We start from the raw sequence: 22,824 nt of genomic DNA, 5'->3' as shown, positions 1-22,824 counted from the left end.
GTACTTATTGTTAGAAGATGTTTACAAAGTCTTAACATCTTTTTAGCCCTATTTACTTTAAAAATAAGACAAATTCTTGAAACATTCTAATTTTTTACTTTAAAAGAAAAATGGGTATCTGGTTAGAACAACCAAGATTATGATAAAAGTAGCCAAAATGGCCTCCTCAGATGATAAAATTTACTCTCTTGGAAAAGAATAATCGCTGGAAACAGGACAGAGATAGGAAACATTTCAAAATTTACAACAGGAAAATTATTATGATTAAACGTAATAATCGTTAAAAATTACAGACTAGGTCTTCCAGTTTTTCATGGTAGTGAAAATTATGAGTGTGTTTAAGAATGGAGTGCTATTAACTATAAAAAGTAACTTTTTAAAGTACAGGTCTAACTATGGGAGATGCAGTTTTAAAATTAAATAAAATGATTAGGTTGATTTTGAAGTATCTGTAATTTAGGGAAAAAAATTTTGTGTTTGGGACATTTCATTAGTAATATCTGAATATCTGTATTTTTTTAATCAAGGAAAAATTTAAGTCAAATCAAGCAGCATCAAATTCCTGATATTGATGTTGTAACATTACCAAGAGAATGCTGATATACTTGGCTTATGACACCAGTTCTGCAAGTGAACTCAAATTATTACAATTCGTCTTATCCTCAAAATTATTTGATTTATAAAATTCTTCCAATGGATTCAAAGCATTTGATCCTGCTTAATATTACTGCCAATTAGACTGAAAGTGGCAAAAGAGAGGAGGATATAAAACTGCCAACTCAACTCTCACTTACGGAGTCATCTGTGGCAGAAGTTGGCCAGCCCTCCCATAACTGATGGCGAACAGGGATACTCGTAAGGTCATACACATTTCTCTTTACCTACAAAAAGAAAGAAAACAATTAAAATAGGGTTTCCACATGACTTATGTTAGTTGCCAATTTACATCATACACTGTTTCCTCTGTTTTCGAGATTCAAAACAAGAATTTGAAACTAGAAGAAGACAAATCATAAAAATTTTATTAAAAAATCTAAACCAAAGTTAAACCAAGGTTAGATGAAACAATGTTTCAAGCAACAACCCCCCACCCAACCCCACTGATTATTTTTATATTCCTGGATGGCTTCAAGTTTCTTTTCAGTCAAGAAACTTCAGGTACACAGCTCATGTAGGATAGACTACATGACCTAATTTATTATTATACATTTTTATAATCTATTTAATTTTAACAATGACTCAAGATATGCAATTGTTCAAATAAAAGATACATTTCTAGTTCCTAAGTGGGACAGAAAAGGGTGTCAGTTTTTTTTCCAAGGGGGTGGAAGGAAAAACCTGAAGTTTCCTTCATTGTTTTATGTAGGTTTCAAGGATATAACAACTTATTCATAAAGTGGCACAGGGTTATTTCTTTGAAATCATTCCAAATTAGAAGCTATTTCAACAAAATATTTATTAGCTGAGAGCCATCTATTAATATGCTATTTAGGCCCTTCCCCAAAAGAAAATATAGTAATGATAGTTTTTATTTTAAATACTGGTAAAGTTAGAAAACTGTTTCTCTCAAAAGTAACATTATACCTTTTAACTTTGTTTGTTTGTTTATTTTTGGCCACACCCACGCGGCCGGTGGGATCTTAGTTCCCCAACCAGGGATCGAGCCTGCACCCACAGCAATGAAAGTGCGGAGTCTTAACCACTGGACTGCCAGGGAATTCCCAATACCTTTTAACTTTAAAAGGAGAAGAGGTAAGCATTTATCAGAATAAAGTGTTGGAAGGGTAAACTCTTTTACCCAGTAATTATATCTTTCTTTAGATTTTTTTTCTAAATAGATTACAAAAAAAATTCTCCTTCATTCCATATTTACAAATAAAATAAATTATCAAATGGTAAGAATGAAGAGATCATCCACCTTAGCTAACTCTTCAGGTTAGTTCTGGGGTTACCTTCCTGGAACAATGAAGCTAATTTTGAAATGCTGCACATAATAAGTTCTATAATGACTTCAATGTGGAAAACAAGCAGCATTCATTCATGTTTTTTAAATGCAGAAGCCTGAAGTATCATGTTGTCCAATTACAGCATTTTGTATCACATTACTGTTTACTATACATAAGCACATCTAAGTTACTCTTCCAGTGAGAGAAATATATTCACTGGGGAAAGAAAGAAACAAAACAAAACCCAGAACTTAATCTATTTTTATCTCTAATGTACACCTGTGAAAAAAGACTTAGTAAATGAGAACTGAGGCGCTTTGGGGCATGGCTTGATCCCCACTCAATTCAAACAAACAGCTTTTTTTCACAGATTCTTAGCAATGGCCAGCCTACCATGCAGTATTTTGTTTATGGTCAGTCACATCAAGTTTGGAAATTTTCATTAGTCATTATCAACCCAACAGTTTAACCAAATGCAATCTAACCTCTTAACACTTCCACTAGCAAGGACTATTCTGTCACACTTAAACATTGGTGCTCTTGGGGGAAAGGTGTTCCATACACACAAAATATTATTATTATTGTTTATTAATAAAAGAAAGTGAGAGGACAGAAGATGAGAGTATGAGGAAATTTTAGGCCTCAAGGCAAAAACATTCCTTTCTTAAAGTTAGTTTTAATTATGTTGTCTAGATAAGCCAAGGGTCAGCAGCTTTTTGAAGGTGGAGGGGAAGGCAGGACAAATATTTACATCTGTTGGAAAGGTGGCAAGGCTATCCTTGCATTGGAGAATATACACAAATACTATGAGTTGAGTATATAAACAAATAACTCTGGAGTGGGATTCTTTAAATTCCACCTTAATTCCAAAACACAACAACACGGTATTATGAAATAAACAGTATTTTTCTTCTTTCATTAACTCATCTGTAACTGCGCTGAATGAATAACATTCCTTTGCTATTCTAAGCCTGAAAAGCATGTTCTGGCTATAGTGTTATGTTGGTATAAAGCACAACGCCAGACTGATGTGCTGAACAAAAGTGATCAAAGTTAGAGTAATGTTAGCCATTGCACAAGTATTTGGCTTCATTGTTCTCCCCAGAATGACATCTGTTAAGCAACTTGTCATAGAATAAACTGGTTAATGCAGAAAGAACTTGGCTGAGAGGGTACAAAGTAAACCATATTTGGCTAATGTTTGATTGTTCCAATGGAAAAGCTAAATTCACAGTGTTTCTGAAAGTAAGCCAAAAGAACCTCGTGTTAAACCATAATCACTAAACAACAACATAAGTGAAAACAAATTAGTTTTTCAAAAATAATTCCATGTTTATCAGTGCTGAAACCATAGGCAGGTTTTACCATTATATGGAAGAAAGACAAGTGATAAGACAGCAAAAGTACATAATGAATGATGGTCTTATTAACAGAGATTAAAAAATTCTACTGCCTTTATTGATGGTCTTATTTAATTAAAATTTTAAGTGACAATTCTGTAGGGAAGAAAAAAAATCAGAAATGTACACAAAGCAAAAGTAGAAATGATTCTTTTAAAAAACTAGTATTCTAGGAAAGCTGAATGACAAAATATAGCTAAGTGTAAAACGATGCAGATGAATTTATGGTCATCATGCATCAAATGAAGGACACAGTTTTCTCAGAGAGAGAAGGATGGAGGAACAGAGGAGAGAGAGAGGAAGGACTAAAGGGAAGGGGAAATAAGGGGGGCCAGGCGGGGGGGAAGGTTGAGAGACTGACTGATTTGAGAGATTTAAGAGCACTTGAGAGAGGCAGAAAGAACACACATACAGGCTAGGATGCTGTAGCTGGCATGCCCAGCTGCAATTACTGTGCTACTTCTGATGGAGTTTCATCTTTAGAGATTTGTGTTAAATTCCAGTTAAGGACAAGTGGTACTTCACAGGGTAACATTTCCTAAGGGCCTTTTTGTCTTACATACTTTCTTTGATCAGCATTGGCTCAAGATTATGCTGAATCTTCATAATCTTTTCAATTCTTGTTATGCATTAAGCTCTAAATCTATGAGATTTTAGATTGCTAAACTATGCAAATGTTTCAATTAGTTCTGAAAAAATTTAATAAATGCTTCGATTACCAGCTGAACATTAAAATTATGTTACAAACTATACTGTATTTGGATTAAGTGTTCTAGATTGACAATAGATTTTCCAGAGCTTATTTTCCAGATTTTCTAAAAGGAGTTTCACTTCTCCCCCAATGCTTCATATAAGACAGTAGTTTGTGACTAAGAAAAAAATATTTGAATCAGATTACCTTGAAATAGTACAGAATTAATGCAGTATTGATTTATTTCCTTATATTTGTTTTCATTGTTAATAAAACAATGTAAGCAATGATCTCCACTTCAAACTTCATATTTCCTCATTGTGGAAATATCAATGATAAACACAGCACTGGGAAAAAGATCATTTTTTTATGACCTGCTCAAAATAAAATTATATAGGACATTCATCTCCCACAAAATTTTGAGTTCCATAAATTTTCAAACAGTTTTATATTTCAGTTAAATTTTATCTTAGAAAAAAAAATTCTTAGTAAGTTACTCTGCTAAAGGCCGACGTTTGAGGCTCAGATCAGCCTTAAATGAGCTGTCTGTAGCTATTCAAACTGAAAAATATAAAACTTGGTAGATAACTTTGTCAGCTATATTTTATAGCTAAATGTTGTGAGCTAAATGTTGATCACACTACTGAAAAACATTTTAGGGAATTTTAAATTTCATTCAGGTATTATCCAAGTGAAAGCAGATTCTGATTATAGAAAAGCCACAAAGTTTGAGGTATTGTGGCATAATGAGAGGCAGAGAACTAGATTTCTAGTCCTAATTCTGCTGTTACTGTGTTGCAAGTTGGTGGAACCTAAGACCTAGTTTATTCAATATTTGAAAAGAATAAAACAAGATCACTACTGATTTTCAAAGCTCTAAAATTCTACGATTTTTTGAAAATATTGGAGTTAATCCTAGATACAGGAAAAGAAGAGCTAAATATATTTAAGATGAACAAGTAAAGAGGGAAAGTTTAAAACCATAAGACTAGAAAATCAAAGAAAAATAGTAAAGAGTGATTAATACAACACATCAAAAAGGAAAATTGCAAATAATTTCAGTTAAGAAATACAGATATAATAAACATTTTAAGTGAATTTTTTTCTTGGATAAAGAAAAGTCTTAGTTTTTGCTTTTAATTACACCGAAAAGTCTAGATTTTTTTTTTTTTTAAAGAAAAGACTAAATAATACTCTTCTCCCAGGAGATCTCATTTAAAAATAAAACCTGTCTTACTGGTTTTCCAAATAACTATTTCATTAACCAAACAGGTCATGGTTTTGCCAGAATACTACAAGCTAAGTGATACAGTTGTAAAGTTCTATTAATTTATTTCAACATCTTTAAAATTTTGAAATCTGGCCTATGACTTTTCACATATCAAATATTTTAATACGGCAAAAAATAGAAACCAAATATTTAATTGCCGTGGGCTTAGAACAGTTATCAATTTGTTAGCACTCTAGTTTCTAGATTTTCTGAATTAAGAATACTATGACAGATTACAACCCTTACGAAAAAGCACCCTGAAACTACATATATGTATCTCATTCTCTTTATCAGTCTTAGAAGAAAGAGGCCTTTGGTCATATTAGAACATGAACTTATCCAAATTTTAGAGTATCAAAATTTGAACTCCAAGTAATTCACACCATCAAATGATGCTCCAGTTAAGAGTTTGCTAAATAATAACTGCACTGAATAAATAAGTATTTGTGTGTGTGTGCGTTTTAAATAAGACATACAGACTAGGCTTAGTTCCAGTTTCTTAGCAATCACTGGTGCTCTGAAAGGCTTATAATAGTTACGAAACCAATCACTTCTGATACAGACTGGGTTTTGAACACATATTTCATATCTAAGGACTTTTCTTTTTCTTCTTTTTTAACATATTGTATCCTCACTGCAATTGCACATGGATTTGTTTTACTATGATGCAAGTTAAAACCCTCCTAAAAATCCTTCTGGAACAAAAACACTTGAAACCGGATGGTGCAAGGGGAATGAGAAGGTGGCATCAGTAATCAAATGTTAATTAGCAAGCTTTTTTTCCCCCCTTCCCTCAGGGCTGGCCTGTGTTGGAGAATTCAAATCAGAAATCAATGCTTCAAGTGTTTAACTATTACTTCTTCTCATTAACCATTTAAGAGACTCAGCAATTCTCTCCTCATAAAAACAGTAACTCAGACATTTCTTTTTCTCAAATACCATCTTTCCAGAAAACAATGAGGATGTTGTTTGAAGAAAACTGTAAAATTGAAGTTGCTTTCAACCAGGCTTTAGGCTGCGTTCTGTTCTATTAAAACATTTTTTGGCTCTAACTGAATTCTTCCTTCCAACAACTGTAACTAAGTTTTGCTTTGTACCATACTTTAAAAACTTATTTCACCTCTCACTTGTCTGCAAAGAAATCTGACAACCCGCATCTTAAGAGATTACCGGGAATGATGACAATAAAGCTAAGCAAATATGGAAACTAGTTTGAATGCATATAGTTAGAAATGGATTTTAGCCATCCTGAAAAACTATCAAGGACAAGATTTAATACTTTCATTAGAAACATGGTTATAGTCAGAATTTCCTATCATAAAAGTCTGGTGTGGGTGAAAATGATACAAAAATTGCAATGTTAGGTCATAAAGTGAACTAATGGCCATAAATTTATTAAAATTAATTCATATCTTTAGTTAAAGGTTAAGCCTGGATTTTAAAAGAGAACTCTTAAAGAGTGAAGAAAACGTTTATAAATGAGCAAGGTTGAGTATGTTTCACAAATGGGAACAATTATTTTTCTGCATCTGTGGTTCTCAAAGTGTGGTGCCTGGACAAGCAGTATTAGTATCACCTGGAAACTATTAGAAATGAAAATTCAGGGGAGCTGTCCCAGGCTTAGTGCACTGGAAACACTGGGACCCCACAATGTGTGTTATAACAAGCTCTCTAGGTAATTCTTACCAAGCCAAAGTTTAAGAAGCATTGTGTGAGTTATAGGCTCTCCCAGATAGCCATGTCTTTCTAATTTACTGATTCAAATGTTCTTTGAACTCTTGCCTAAGGTAGCTAGTCCTTTTGCGAATGAACATGATTAATAATGATTTGTTAGGGAAATTCTAGCAGTGCTGTAATTTTTTCGATGATAAAGTGATTATTTTTAGTCTAAGAAAGTAATGAAAGATAGCACTACTTCACTAAAGATTCCATAGCACTGAAATAATTGATAAATAATAATCTTCATCATTGAAAATCTGTGTTAATCTTCAGTTTTTCTGCCTTAAATTTAAGTGTGATTGCTTTCTGGCTATAATATATATTTGGTATTGCAGTAAAACTGCAAATCCACAATAAATGATCTACTGTCACACTAAATAAACTTGGAAGACATCTGTACCTATCAGCTGAATTGAGGAAATGTCCCTAAAGACCAGAGAACTGTTTGAAGCAAAGGAAAGACTAAACAGTTTTTGGTTTGTTTTTTTGGTCTCTCTCATAGGCTAGCTGAAACAAGACCCAAAGGAAAAACAGTGGGAGGTTAACCTCATATCAATCAGTCAAGACCGTATCCTAGAGGGCAATATTTCCTCTCTATACTTTATGGAAACAGTGTAAGAGCAAAGTTTTTCCAACAATGGCCTAATAGATACCATAGAAGCGAATGTTTTTTATTGTCCACAATGAATCAAACATCAGTCACTCATTAAATGCTCTTAAAACTTCCGCTTTTAGAATCAGGTAAATTAATTTATAAGTCCTTCCACAAAGGAAATACTAATAGTCAAAAGTCGATCCTAGGGACTTCCCTGGTGGTACAGTGGTTAGGACTCTGTGTTCCCAATGCAGGGGGCCTGGGTTCAATCCCTGGTCAGGGAACCAGATCCTACATACATGCCACAACTAAGGAGCCCGTGAGCCACAACTAAGAAGCCCACGTGCCGCAACTAAGGAACCCGCCTGCCGCAACTAAGACCCAGAGCAACCAAATAAATAAATAAATATTTTTTTAAAAAGTAAAAAAAAGTAAATCCTAGAAATAACTGGAACAATTATTAGAACATTTTTAAGGAGTTTTACTTTAACCTTAAACCATTTTATAAAGTTCAATTTTATGTACAACTTTAAAAATTGGTCACATAAACCAAGAAGTACTTGTATACCAGACGTACTTTGATTTTTAAGTCTGAATTTTAGTAGACAAACCATTTGTTATAATGTCAGAGCAGTATACAAGTTAATCTTAAGGACATAATCGTACATGTAAGCCAAATATTTAGCTACAAAGATATTCACTGCAGTCTTGTTTATACACACACACACAATTGGCACAAATTTAATATCCAGTAATAGGCTAAATCCAGTCTGCTGTCTGTTTCTGTAAATGAAGTTCTATTGGAACACCACTACCTCCATTTGCTTACATACTGTCTGTGGATGCTTTTGTACTACCATGAGGGCACACTTGAGTAGATGCAACAGAGATCACATGCCCTCCAATACCTAAAATATTTATTATCTAGCCCTTTGCAGAAAAAAGTTTGCTGACCCCAGTGGAGAAGAATATTTAGTAACGTAAAAAGTTGTTAAATATTAAAGAAAAACCAAGTTACAAAATTATGCCCATTTCTGTTTATTTACACATATGTATGTACACTATATATATGCACAGAAAAAAGATATAGAACAAATGTTAAAATTTGTTTCCTCTGCATCATGGGATTATGACTCATTTTTATTTTCTGTGTATCTATCTTTTCTAAGTGTCTATTACTTCTGCAATAAGAAAAATTTTTTTAAAAATTTGTTTTCATTCAAAGTGAAGACATGTACTTGAAGTCAGAACAACCTGGTGTTCACTTCAGCTGTGCCACTAACTATCTGAGTGACCCTGAGTAAAGGAAAGGGAAAGGAAAGAGAAAGACAACTGAACATTTTTTGAGCATCTTCTATAGACCAGGAACTAGGTTTTATGTTAACATATCCTCACAATAAACTTTTACATGTATTATTATCTTCGTTTTACAAATAAGGAAACTGAGGCTCAGAGACAATAAATAATTTGCCTAAGGTTACTCCAGTTAGTAAATGGTGAGATTTGGATTTAACTGAGTTCTACAAGACTCTAAAGTCTAGATTCTTTTATGACTATGACATATCTTCTCTGAGCCTGAATTTCCTCTTCTATAAAATAAAAGGTTATTATCTTTAAAATTGTTTTTCACCTGACACTTTTATAATTGTAACGGGTAAGAATTTTCCATTAAGACTCATTACGCTTACTCTGAATGGTGAGCATTAACTGGTAAAAAGTAAGAGTACGAGTGACCAACTGTGGGTGAACCCTTTGTCAAGAGAGTAACTGAGCCTCTTCATACCTGTTGTGCTGTAACAGGCAATGAAGAGCAGTTACAGGCTGTCAGTTTTGTACTTTAAGTGCTGTAGAGGAAGGACAACTGCAAGAATAAATAGCAACTTGTTATTGTTTCAATGACTGAATGCTGCCTTCACAGTAAGAGGGTTCCTGGAGTCACACACAGCTGGGAAAGAGCAAGATAAAAAATTTTCAAGGAAAATAAATCAAGGTAAAAGGAGAAGAACAGTTAAAACAGCAAATAAACTTTATCGTGTGAGGGTTAGCAAAGGCTCTTCCTTGTATAAACTTTTGCCCAATGCCGTCTGAGTCTCTACCCAACACTAATGATAAGAGTTTCGTCTGGAATAAAAATATAGGAAGACATTAACACTATGGGCCTGCTGCTTCTACTTTGCCAATATACAGTAAATCAATTTGCCCCATCTTGTTATTCCAGTTTTCCCTCTCTCAAAGGTTGGGCACTGTTGTCAACCCCTCTTCTGTGCTTTTGATTTGAACAAGTGAAACTCTGATCAGATATCTGTCTTATTTGCAACCTCTTTAAGTTCTAAAATAAAACTGCATCTATAAGGAAGATGATGTAGGGCAATGCCATTAATCTACTCTGCTAATTTGTTTTTCACAGAACTGTATTTTCTTTTAAATTTTACACACACACACACACACACACACACACACACACACACACACACGACAAATTAAACTACTTGCCTTGCAAATGTCATTCACTTAGTTAATGCCTAAGTCAGGATGATAATGCAGATTTTAAAAATTCTTAATCCATTTCTTCTTTCCTCTTAAGAATTTTATTTCCCTTAAAGGACCATTGCTTCTATAGAAACTTCAAAATTTTTCAGATGCTGGCAGTCTTACTGTTTTTGGTGAAGACCCATCTTTATATTTTGATGAAGACTGTGTGTATCCTTCCCCACTCTGGTAGCACCACATGATGCTCAGACATAATGTTTATGTTTGCTTTGCGGCTGTCTGTTGCCCATCCAGGCTTTTGCCTTTCTCTGAGATGTTGAAAAAAGTGGTGGGAACCATCAGCAATGGAACCTCAGTCTATAATAAGGTCTCTAATAATTTTATCTTTTCTTGTTAACAAAAAAATGCAAAAAACAAAGACAACAAAGGGACTTAGTGTGGGGGTCTGCCATGAATACTAAAGTGCCTGGGGGTGTGGCTCATCAAGTGAAAATAAACCATTCAAGTCACCCACATCAAGGAGAAAGTTTGGGAACAACTAGGCCAGTGTTTGCATTTGGGGCCCTGGAGTCAGGAGAGTTATATTTCCCTTCCCTCTGCTTAACCAAGGCACCAAAGACAACCTACTTAACCTCTCCTTTTGGAAATATTAAGTAGTCTCCAAAGAAGAGCCCTGAGAGATATTTAAAAGTGTGTCTGGTCAGGTTTTCTTTTAACTTGCTACTTTCCAAGATCAGCTTAATTTTAGCATTACTCTCTCTGAGATAAATGTGGGTGGAAGGGCAGGAAGGATATCTTAAGAAAAGTAGCTGCCTTGGCCAAGAGCAAAGTTATAATAAGAGGATAACCACCAAAATTACATACCTAGTTAATTTTAGGTGAATGAGGTAGAGTTGGAGACTGGTTCCAAATGACAATTTAATTAAACCTTTCAAAGTGAATTGACACCATGAACGAAAGTCTAATACTGTACACTAAACCCTAACTAAGGGCTGATGATGCCAATGCTCAGAAGCTCCACACAACTGGCTTTCAATTGAGGCAGTTAAAATCGCACCCCAAAGGTTTCACTGTTACGACTGGCTCTGAAATGAAAATACAGCTGATTTATAAAGAAAATCACAGGAATACCTTAGTATCACCTCTTAATGTACTATTAAGATCAGAAAAAATTTTAATCACATGATTTATCAAATAAGCAGGCATTCTAAATAAACAGCCTGAAGTCTCCTGTTTAAAAAAATTACTCCTATTTATTCATTAACAAAGCTATTCCTTAGCTCATCCCTGCCATAACCTACTCTATTCAAAACCATATGGGAAAGGACATTAAAAAACCGCCACAAACCATGGACTTCTGGTATTAGTGCTACACACTGCATACCCCTATTCATTATTCTACCTCCCTTGTTTAATCTATCATTAAGATTCAGTGACCCTACACTAAATTTAAAGCAGATCCTTCCTTCCTCCCATGCCTAAATTCACATACTTTTCTAGTTGGGGATGCCCTCAAGTATTAACAACTCTACGGGGTTTCTCTAATCTCAGCTCTGAACTATGTCATGCTATAGAACCAAGAAATTGCAGTTTTACATCTCTAACTATGAAGACTTCCATAAAAAAGGTCCATATAATTTACTTAATAAGATAAAGGGGGGAAAAATCACCATTTAATAAGTATTTTTTTCATTGTATATGGTAAAAAAGGCACATGGAGACATTATCATATGTTGTGTTGTCCTAAAAGTGAATAATACCTAAAAGCATTACTTCAACTGTATTCATCACAGAATTTAGAGTCTTAAATAATGATGAAAATGGCAGGTGTGGACTATCTTAATATATGGAAAATAGAAACATTGTTTTAAATATATAGTTGATATAACAACCATTTTGAGGAAAAGAGATTTCAAGAAGTTAAGCAAGATAGTATTTCTAAGACATATTAAACTTCATTTTCAAATTACAAACAAAAAAAATCTAATGTAAATGTGGCAAAATAAGGGATAAGGAATTGTGTATACGATGGCCTACCAGCTGCTAAAAGAACTTTCTGTGATGACAGAAATGTTCTATATCTGTGCTGTCCAATAGAGTGGTCACTAGTCCCATGTGGCTACTGAGTAATTAAAACACAGCTAGTGTGACTAAGAAAAATGATTTCAAACTTTATTTCACTTTAATTTAAATTTAAATTGCCACATGCGGCTAGTAACTACCCTACTGGATAGTGGATTAAAATGAAGAAAGTAGAGAATACAGAGCACACAAAAATATACCACTGATGTTTACTATACTATATATACAGCTATACATACTATGTATACTATATACACATATTATATAAACATGCTCCAACTCATTCTTATTTCTTTACAGTCCTTGAGACACAAAGAAGAAATACTGTGCTAAATTAATTTTTCATACTTATTCTTTTACTGTTTTTATAGGAACTATATGCATTAATTCCACATAATTAAAGGAATAATGATAGAATACATGTAATGATACCTTACTTGAAAAAAAAGAAAAAGAGCAATAATGAACTATAATATAATAATTAAATATCCAAGACAGTAGAATAGTCTTTAGCTAAAAATGTAAGCTTATAACTTACGTAGCTGCCACATTATATGGATCTAATTATTCATCAATTCATGCATTCATATATAAAATGGTTACCTGGGAATGACTACAATGATTTAGATGTTACTATAATAAATCATGTTTCCTGTACACCTGTTTTTTTTTTTTTTATTTGAGTGATGATTCAAAATTAATTCCTTCTTTTGGGCCAAGATCCCTAAAACATTCATAGAAGCAGAGCTGGAAAGACAAGTGTAAGGGATGCTACAGCCACTACCAGTCTCATACTCAGTCCCTTATTGATTCAATAAGTTCTCATTAAGTATCTATTACTTAAGTGACTACAATACAGCAAAGAAAGTGGTGAGTAGACAAGATACAGATTTCTACACTCCCTCAAGGAACCAAATCTAGTTGGGAAGAAAATGCGTGAATTGTTATTTACAATACACATACACTTGTTATAGGACTTTTATTTTAAAGGCAATGTAAAATTTTTATTTTAAAGGTAAAATGACTGAATAAATGAATGAAAAAATTACAGACAGGACTGAGTTAAGAATTAAATATAAAACTTTTGCCTCCTTACAAAAGCCATTTCATCTCTTTATTAGTGCTAAAAATCAGGGTGACAGTAAAATATATTTTAAAAGAAATATATAATGTACTGCTAACAAAGTGCTAGGAGAATTTCTCACTGGACTTATCAATATAAGCAACTAATAAACCTGGTCTAAGTTTAACAAGTACATTCACTGAGTGCTAATAATTCATGAGCATTCATTCAGCTGTCCAGCCAGTCAACAAACATTTATTGAGTGTGTCTACTAGAGGAAGGCACTATTTTGTAGTAGTGACTAAAAAGGCAAAGTCTCTGTCTTCATGGAGCTTATGTTCATTTTACATAGTAGGTGTATGGTGGGGGGAGGGGTGCAAAAAGAGACGAAAAAGAAATATGAATACATAAACAAGATAATTTCAGAATTAGGTTAAGTTCTACTCCTCCCAGTCATTCTTTACTTTGGATGGGTTGAATCCTGAATGAGACGGTACAAATCCCAGAAACAGTGTTCCAGGCAAAGAAAACATGAAATGCAAAGGTTCTGTCAGATGCTTTAAATACATGTATATATTCTCTAATTCTTATTATCAACTTCAATGCAGTTTTTATTCTTTATAGAAAATGCAACTGAGGGTCCAAATTCTCGAACTATGTAGCAGAAGCAGGATTCAAAAAGAAACCTATGGGACCCTGAGGCACTTTCTCTTTTTTACTGTTTATGATACCTCCCCCCAAAACTAAAACTAGTTTTCCAGTAGACCATTACCCCCCACCACAATCCTTACCAAAGAAATGTTACCAATACTTTTCACTTACTTGGCTAACCCCTCCTTCACAGACATGCATCAGTTCAACTAGACTAAATAATCATAAATGCCAAATTACTGTCAGGTACAAATTAATAACGTTGATTATACTAAGAGCTAACTCAAAGGAATATTTCAGAGTTCTGATCAGAGATACCTTGCCTTCACACACAGTTGGGTGTTGTTTGTATGTTTTGCTTAAGTGAAAAGATACTGTCATGCATTCCAAAATAAATGGCAAGTGCATTTGATCATATTTTATTTTTTTTAAATAAATTTATTTATTTTTTTATTTTTGGCTGTGTTGGGTCTTCGTTGCTGCACACGGGCTTTCTCTAGTTGTGGTGCGCGGGCTTCTCATTGCAGTGGCTTCTCTTGTTGCAGAGCACAGGCTCTAGGCGTGTGGGCTTCAGTAGCTGTGCCACGTGGGCTCAGTACTGTGGCTCGCGGGCTCTAGAGCGCAGGCTCAGTAGTTGTGGCACATGGGCTTATTAGTTGCTCTGCGGCATGTGGGATCTTCCTGGACCTGGGCTCAAACCCGTGTACCCTGCATTGGCAGGCGGATTCTTACCCACTGTGACTGACAACAGGGAAGTCCCCATATTTTATTTTTTCTCATGTTTCACTGCATTATACTAGTAGTGAATAAATTTGAGGGTGTCTATTCTTAAAAATGTGGCAGCCTAGTAATCACATCCAATGAAAGCCAGTTATTTCAGAGCAGCATTCTCTGACCACCCCCCAACATAACCATTCCTTCCTCAAACTGTATATTGAAAAAGATGATGGGAATAGCTGTTGCTAAAGTACAGCTAGACCCCCTCACCTTGGACACTTTAAAGTAAATCTGGTAAACCTTCTATACGTGCATGTTTATGGTTCATTAATTCATTCATTCAACAAACATTTGTTGAGCACTTCCTAAGTTCCAAACCCTGTCACTAGAGCAAGCTTTCTCAGATGCAAGTGTCTAGAGTAGCCAAAGAGGAAACATAAAGGAGTGAAATGTGACGGGCAAACGGCATTCAGCCTTAGTTTTTTTTTTTTTTTTTTTTTTGTGGTACACGGGCCTCTCACTGCTGTGGCCTCTCCCGTTGCGGAGCACAGGCTCCGGACACGCAGGCTCAGCGGCCATGGCTCACGGGCCCAGCCGCTCGGCGGCATGTGGGATCCTCCCGGACCGGGGCACGAACCCGTGTCCCTTGCGTCGGCAGGCGGGCTCTCAACCACTGCACCACCAGGGAAGCCCCCAGCCTTAGTTTTAAGGGGGCAATACTGGGGTGTTGGGGACTACGGCAAACCAGACAGCATGCCTCTTGAAGGAGGCAGCTGCTACTCCAGGACAGATGACTGCTGCTACGGAAAATCTGGGGTTCAGTATTGCTAGAATTTTCTGATTCTTTGAGAAAAGCCAGAAGCCAGGAATCCTGCATTGTTTTGTTTTGTCTTGAAATATGAAGCTTTTAAACTTTTAAATGTTGGCAACCAGTTCAGATTTTAAACACTCTGGGACAAAAACTCGTAGCCAAACAAAACTGTCTTATAGTTGTCAATGTGCAACCCCTGCACGAGAGATACAAAGATGGACAGAGATAATATTCTTGCCTTCAAGGAAGTCATAGCCCAATGAGGGTCACACCCAGAAACAAATATTCACGGTACAATGTGATAATTATAAGGATAAAGATATCAATAAAGTATTAGGAGGGTAGAGAAGAGACAATTTTAACAGCTGCAACTACCATTTATTGAATGCCAGAACAATGATCTACCCATTTTACATGTGTTACTACATTTCATGCTCACATCAACCCTGTGTATACAGAAATGACTTTATTAAAGTGGCAGACCTGAATTTGAACTCTATCCTTTCCAACTTTAACAACCTGTGTTTTTTCTATCGTATCATACCAGTACCCATTGCACTAAACAAGTCTTAGTTGCTAAAGATCAACCATATGAACATTTGAAAATGAAACAAATTACTTTTTTACCCATTCCACCTCATTCCAGAAAAAAAGAGAAAAATTTTTTCTTTTCAATTTAATAATCACACTGGAAGACACTTATAAAACACATATTTAAGATGTGATTTTTAGACATTGACACTTAAGTTGTAATATATCTTTGCATCATGAAGTTTTATTGAAAATATTGGGATCCTAGTGGTAAAGAATTATATGTACTCAATGTGCAGTAAAATTTATGAATGTTATTAATTTATTTAGCAGACATTCAAATAGCACTTACAGGTACTAATCTAAGCACTTCGAAGATATTAACTATTTTCACAATTTTTTTTTTTTAAGATTTACTTATTATTTATTTATTTTATTTATTTTTGGCTGCATCAGGTCTTAGTTGCAGCATGTGGGATCTTCATTGAGGCATGTGGGATCTTTCATTGTGGCGCACAGGCTCCTCTCTAGTTGTGGCATGTGGGTTTTCTCTTCTCTAGCTACGGCACGCAGTCTGGGCAGATGGGCTCTGTAGTTGTGGTGCGCGGGCCCCAGGGCACATGGGCTCTGTAGTTCGCGGCACGCAGGCTCTCTAGTTGAGGTGCCTGGGCTCAGTAGTTTTGGCACATAGGCTTTAGTTCCCCCACGGCATGTGGAATCTCAATTCCCTGACCAGGGATCGAACCCACGTCCCCTGTATTGCAAGGTGGGCTCTTTACCACTGGACCACCAGGGAAGTCCCCACAATTTTTCTTTTTTAAACTACTTTATTGAGGTATGATTAAAATACAAAAAGCTATACATATTTAATGTGTACAATTTGATGAGTTGAACCCATGAAACTATCATCACAATTTATGCCAGAAATCCATTTCTCACCTCTGAAAGTTTCCTCCTATCCTCTTCATTTATTTATTTATTTATTTATTTATTTTTTTTTTGGTGGTATGCGGGCCTCTCACTGTTGTGGCCTCTCCCATTGCGGAGCACAGGCTCCGGACGCGCAGGCCCAGCGGCCATGGCTCACGGGCTTAGCTGCTCCACGGCACGTGGGATCTTCCCGGACCAGGGCACGAACCCGTGTCTCCTGCATCTGCAGGCGGATTCTCAACCGCTGCGCCACCAGGGAAGCCCTCCTCTTCATTTATTATCATTACTATTACTTTTATTTTGTGATAAGAACACAACATAAGATCCACCCTCTTAGCAAATTTTTAAGTATACAGTACAGTACTGTTAACTATAGACACTGTGTTTTACAGTAGATCTCTAGGAATTATTCATCTTGTATAACTAAAACTTTGTGTCCTTTCACTAATACCTTACAATTTCCTTCTTCCCCCAACATCTGGCAACCACCATCCTACTTTCTGCTTCTATAAATTTGATTATCTTAGATTCCTTATATAAGTGGTAACATGGAGTATTGTCCTTCTGGTCTATTTCACTTAGCACAATGTCTTCCAGGTTCATCCATGTTGCTGCAAATGGCGAGATTTCCCTCTTTTTTAAGGATGAATAATATTCCATTATATTTATGAATCATATTTTCTTTATCCATTCATCCAGAGATGAGGCATCTGAGGCACAGAGAGGATATGTAACTTAACCACTGTCAAATAACAATAAGTTCTGGAAGTAGTATTCTGATCCAGGCAGTCTGGCTCAGTAGTCCAGACTTTTAATGACTATGCTATTCTGCCTCTCTAAATTTTATTCCAATTATGATAAACTAAAAAGAGCAATAAATTACACACTACAACATATAGTTGGTCTACAGTAAAATTAACAATGTGAATCAAGTGTGTCGGTGTCATAGTTTAACTGTTACTATATGCATGTTAACTAATCACTTTTTAATTTAATAAATGCTAAAATAAACTGGTTTGGAAACTACTATAATATCACTAAGCTAATGATGCAGAAAGAAAAATGTTTAATTTCGAGTAATTAAGGAAATGCATATTAAAACAAAATACCATTTATACCTTTCAATTAGGAAACAACTAAAAATATTGACATAATCCATTGTTTGGTAAGAATACAATGTAACATGCATGCTTAATACTGCTGGTGGGTGAAGAAGGAGGTAAAGATTTTTGAGGGGGGAATTTGGCAATATCTATAAAAATAAAGTGAATGTAACCTTTAACCCAGACATTTCATTTCTAAGTAGTTATCTCAGAGAAACCCACCCAATTCACAAAGTAGGACGGTCATGTTTTATTTTTTAGACTCCTGAGTTCCTGAGACATTTACCATGAAAGTATTATTCATGTACTTTTTTGAGTAATTAAAAAAAAAAACTATGGTGGAAAAATTGTTGTTATACTTTTCAATGTCAACCTGAGTGTATGGGATACTTTCTTCACTTTATTTTACATTAATAAATTTTAAAAAGTATGAATTGTGAAGCAAATCTAGGCCACATATGTAAACTACAAAAGAAAAATAATTAATTTGTATTTTTTGGGTAACTTAAGACTATTTGAGATAGCCACTATCCATTCAAAATTAACACTTGGCATCAGGCCCTTCCCCCTGCTATAAGCAGCTTTAACCAACCCCTAACCCCACACCTCACCCTTTAAGATATCTCAAAATGCAGAATCTAAAAACTGCACAAAAATGGAATTTCTCCAATCTCTCATAAATCCAAATAGCATTAGCCTGATAGACAAGTGTACAGGGACTGAGTAACCAGGCAACTGTACACCATTAAAACCACAATGTCATTTTTACTTAACTCATGGGTCAGGCAATGTCAAGCATATATATAAGGGCAAGTTCATTAGTGTTTGACCAGGGTACTAAAGGGAAACCTTTTTAACTCTAGCCTACGCATTTCACAAAACTCACTGATTTTTATGAGTAAAACAGAAGAAAGAGGGCAAGAACTAGACAACCTGATAAAGTAAAATTAGTTGCTCTTTAAAAAACATTTTCCTATGCCAGAATCTTTATCTACCAAATATGATAAATGAACACAGGGTACATTGTTTTGTAGTTGCTAAATGTGGAAACAAAATTACACAGGGAAAGTAAGCCAGTTCCAATTTTTTAAAGGGTGTAGTTATTAGGTTTCTAAATATAAACTTAGTTCATTTATTCCTTTATTCATTCAACTAACTATTAAATGCCACATGCTTTATACATTACCACATCCCTCAGTATCCCTATTAAATATATGGCATTATTTCCACTTTAAAGATGAGAAAAGAACTTGCCCAACTGATACACCTGCTTCTCCACACAGACATTTAATAGACAATGAAAATGTAACAGCCAAAACTAAATTACCACATTCAGTCCTCCCTATTTCAATAAATGACACTACCATTCACTCAGTTTCTCAAGTCAAGATTTCAGGAATCATCTTTCATTTTCCCCTTAATCTCACCATCCATTCCCTTTTAATCCATGACCAAAACAAGACTATCATAATCTCTCAACTGGACTATAATAAGAACCACCTCACTAGTCTAGGTGCTTTCACATTTGCCTTCTGCAATCCACTCTATATACAGAGCAAAAAGAGCATTTTTAAAAATAAAAAACTAGGTCATATAATTTCTCTATTTAAAACCTCTAAAAGCATCCCACTGTTGTTAGAATGATTTGGCCCCCACCTACTTCTCCAAATTAATAATTTATTATTATCCTATCACCCACCAAGTTATCTGTTTAAAGATGAATATGTGACCCAAGCTGAGTCACTTAAATCAGCAGCAAGAATTCGGCTGTAACCATGAGAAAGGCAAATTTCACTAAACTTACTAAACTGGCAGAATAAACTCAGAGCTTTATGTAGTTGCCACTATAGCATTACTTGGGAAGCTACTGACTAACAATAAAGATGCTTCAGAAGAAAGTAGAAACAAGAGATGGACATAGAGAACAGTTTATGCTGACTTGTACTAGACTCATATCACTTCGTTTATTATTCACACATTAACAACTTTCTATGTCAAGCACTATGCTGGGTAGACCCTGACAGGATCTGAAGATAAAAGAAACCTTTTTTTCTATGTATATCAAAAAAACAACATTTCCTTAAAACGCAGTTACTTTCATGCCTTCATGATTATTCTTCTTGTCCCTTGGAAAATTCTTACTCATTTTTTTTAACATCTTAATTGGAGTATAATTGCTTTACAAGGGTGTGTTAATTTCTGCTTTATAACAAAGTGAATCAGTTATACATATACATTATGTCCCCATATCTCTTCCTTCTGTGTCTCCCTCCCTCTCACCCTCCCTATCCCAAACCTCTAGGTGGCCACAAAGCACCAAGCTGATCTCCCTGTGCTATGCGGCTGCTTCCCACTAGCTATGTTTTACATCTGGTAGCATATATATGTCCATGCTACTCTCTCACTTCGTCCCAGCTTACCCTTCCCCCTCCCCATGTCCTCAGGTCCATTCTCTATGGCTGCATCTTTATTCCTGTCCTGGCCCTAGGTTCATCAGAACCATTTGTTTTTTAACATTCTATATATATGTGTCAGCATACGGTATTTGTTTTTCTCTTTCTGACTTACTTCACTCTGTATGACAGTCTCTAGGTCCATCCACCTCACTACAAATAACTCAATTTCATTTCTTTTTATGGCTGAGTAATATTCCATTGTATATATGTGCCACATCTTCTCTATCCATTCATCTGTCGATGGACACTTAGATTGCTTCCATGTCCTGGCTATTGTAAATAGTGTTGCAATGAACATTGTGGTACATGACTCTTTATGAATTATGGTTTTCTCAGGGTATATGCCCAGTAGTGGGATTGCTGGGTCGTATGGTAGTTCTAATTTTATTTTTGTAAAGAACCTCCATACTATTCTCCATAGTGGCTGAATCAATTTACATTCCCACCAACAGTGCAGGAGTGTTCCCTTTTCTCCACACCCTCTCCAGCATTTATTGTTTGTAGGTGTTTTGATGATGGCCATTCTGACTGGTGTGAGATGATATCTCATTGTAGTTTTGATTTGCATTTCTCTAATGATTAGTGATGTTGAGCATTCTTTCATGTGTTTGTGTGTGGTAATCTGTATATGTTCTTTGGAGAAATGTCTATTTAGGTCTTCTGCCCATTTTTGGATTGGATTGTTTGTTTTTTTGTTATTGAGCTGCATGAGTTGCTTATAAATTTTGGAGATTACTCCTTTGTCAGTTGTTTCATTTGCAAATATTTTCTCCCATTCTAAGGGTTGTCTTTTCGTCTTGTTTATGGTTTCCTTTGCTGTGAAAAAGCTTTTAAGTTTCATTAGGTCCCATTTGTTTATTTTTGTTTTTATTTCCATTTCTCTAGGAGGTGGGTCAAAAAGGATCTTGCTGTGATTTATGTCACAGAGTGTTCTGCCTATGTTTTCCTCTAAGAGTTTGATAATGTCTGGCCTTACATTTAGGTCTTTAATCCATTTTGAGTTTATTTTTGTGTATGGTGTTAGGGAGTGTTCTAATTTTATTCTTTTACATGTGGCTGTCTAGTTTTCCCAGCACAACTTATTGAAGAGGATGTCTTTTTTCCACTGTATATTCTTGCCTCCTTTATCAAAGATAAGGTGACCATATGTGTGTGGGTTTATCTCTGGGCTTTCTATCCTGTTCCATTGATCTACATTTTTGTTTTTGTGCCAGTACCATACTGTCTTGATTACTGTAGCTTTGCAGTATAGTTTGAAGTCAGGGAGCCTGATTCCTCAAGATCCATTTTTCCTTCTCAAGATTGCTTTGGGTATTCGGGGTCTTTTGTGTTTCCATACAAATTGTTGAAATTTTTTGTTCTAGTTCAGTGAAAAATGCCACTGGTAGTTTGATAGGGATTGCACTGAATCTGTAGATAGCTTTGGGTAATATAGTCATTTTCACAATGTTGTTTCTTACAATCCAAGAACATGGTATAGCTCTCCATCTGTTTGTATCATCTTTAATTTCTTTCATCAGTGTTTTATAATTTCTGCATAGAGGTCTTTTGTCTCCTTAGGTAGGTTTATTCCTAGATGTTTTATTCTTTCTGTTGCAATGGTAAATGGGAGTGTTTTCTTAATTTCTCTTTCAGATATTTCATCATCAGTGTATAGGAATGCAAGAGATTTCTGTGCACTAACTTTTCAGCCTACTACTCTACCAAATTCATTGATTAGCTCTTGTAGTTTTCTGGTAGAATCTTTAGGATTCTTTATGTATAGTATTATGTCATCTGCAAACAGTGACAGCTTTACTTCTTTTCCAATATGGATTCCTTTTATTTCTTTTTCTTCTCTGATGGTTGCAGCTAAAACTTATTCAACTATGTTGAATAATAGTGGTGAGAGTGGGCAACCTTGTCTTGTTCCTGATCTTAGTGGAAATCGTTTCAGTTTTTCACCATTGAGGACGATGCTGGCTGTGGGTTTGTCATATATGGCCTTTATTATGTTGAGCTGAGTTCCCTCTATGCCTACTTTCTGGAGGGTTTTTATCATAAACGGGTGTTGAAATCTGTCAAAAGCTTTCTCTGCATCTATTGAGACAATCATATGGTTTTTCTCCTTCAATTTGTTAATATGGTGTATCACATTGATTGATTTGCATGTATTGAAGAATCATTGCATTCCTGGGATAAACCGCACTTGATCATGGTGTATGATCCTTTTAATGTGCTGCTGGATTCTGTTTGCTAGTATTTTGTTGAGGATTTTTGCATCTATGTTCATCACTGATATTGGCCTGTAGTCTTCTTTCTTTGGGACATCTTTGTCTGGTTTTGGTATAAGGGTGATTGTGGCCTCGTAGAATGAGCTTGGGAGTGTT

At 35.2% G+C, this 22,824-nt stretch overlaps 1 protein-coding gene across 1 annotated transcript in view; it reads right to left on the bottom strand.

Moving 5' to 3' along the window:
- Positions 1-22,824, bottom strand: part of FAF1 (Fas associated factor 1) — a 537,070-nt gene that overhangs the window by 209,975 nt on the left and 304,271 nt on the right. The window contains exon 8 of the mRNA XM_059064103.2: positions 795-881. Within this exon, the coding sequence (XP_058920086.1) occupies positions 795-881 (87 nt within the window). The remainder of the gene's footprint in view (positions 1-794; positions 882-22,824) is intronic.

The sequence above is a fragment of the Kogia breviceps genome, chromosome 1 (genome assembly GCF_026419965.1).
Source record: "Kogia breviceps isolate mKogBre1 chromosome 1, mKogBre1 haplotype 1, whole genome shotgun sequence".
Taxonomy (NCBI): domain Eukaryota; kingdom Metazoa; phylum Chordata; class Mammalia; order Artiodactyla; family Physeteridae; genus Kogia; species Kogia breviceps.
This window is presented reverse-complemented; position numbering and strand designations above follow the sequence as displayed.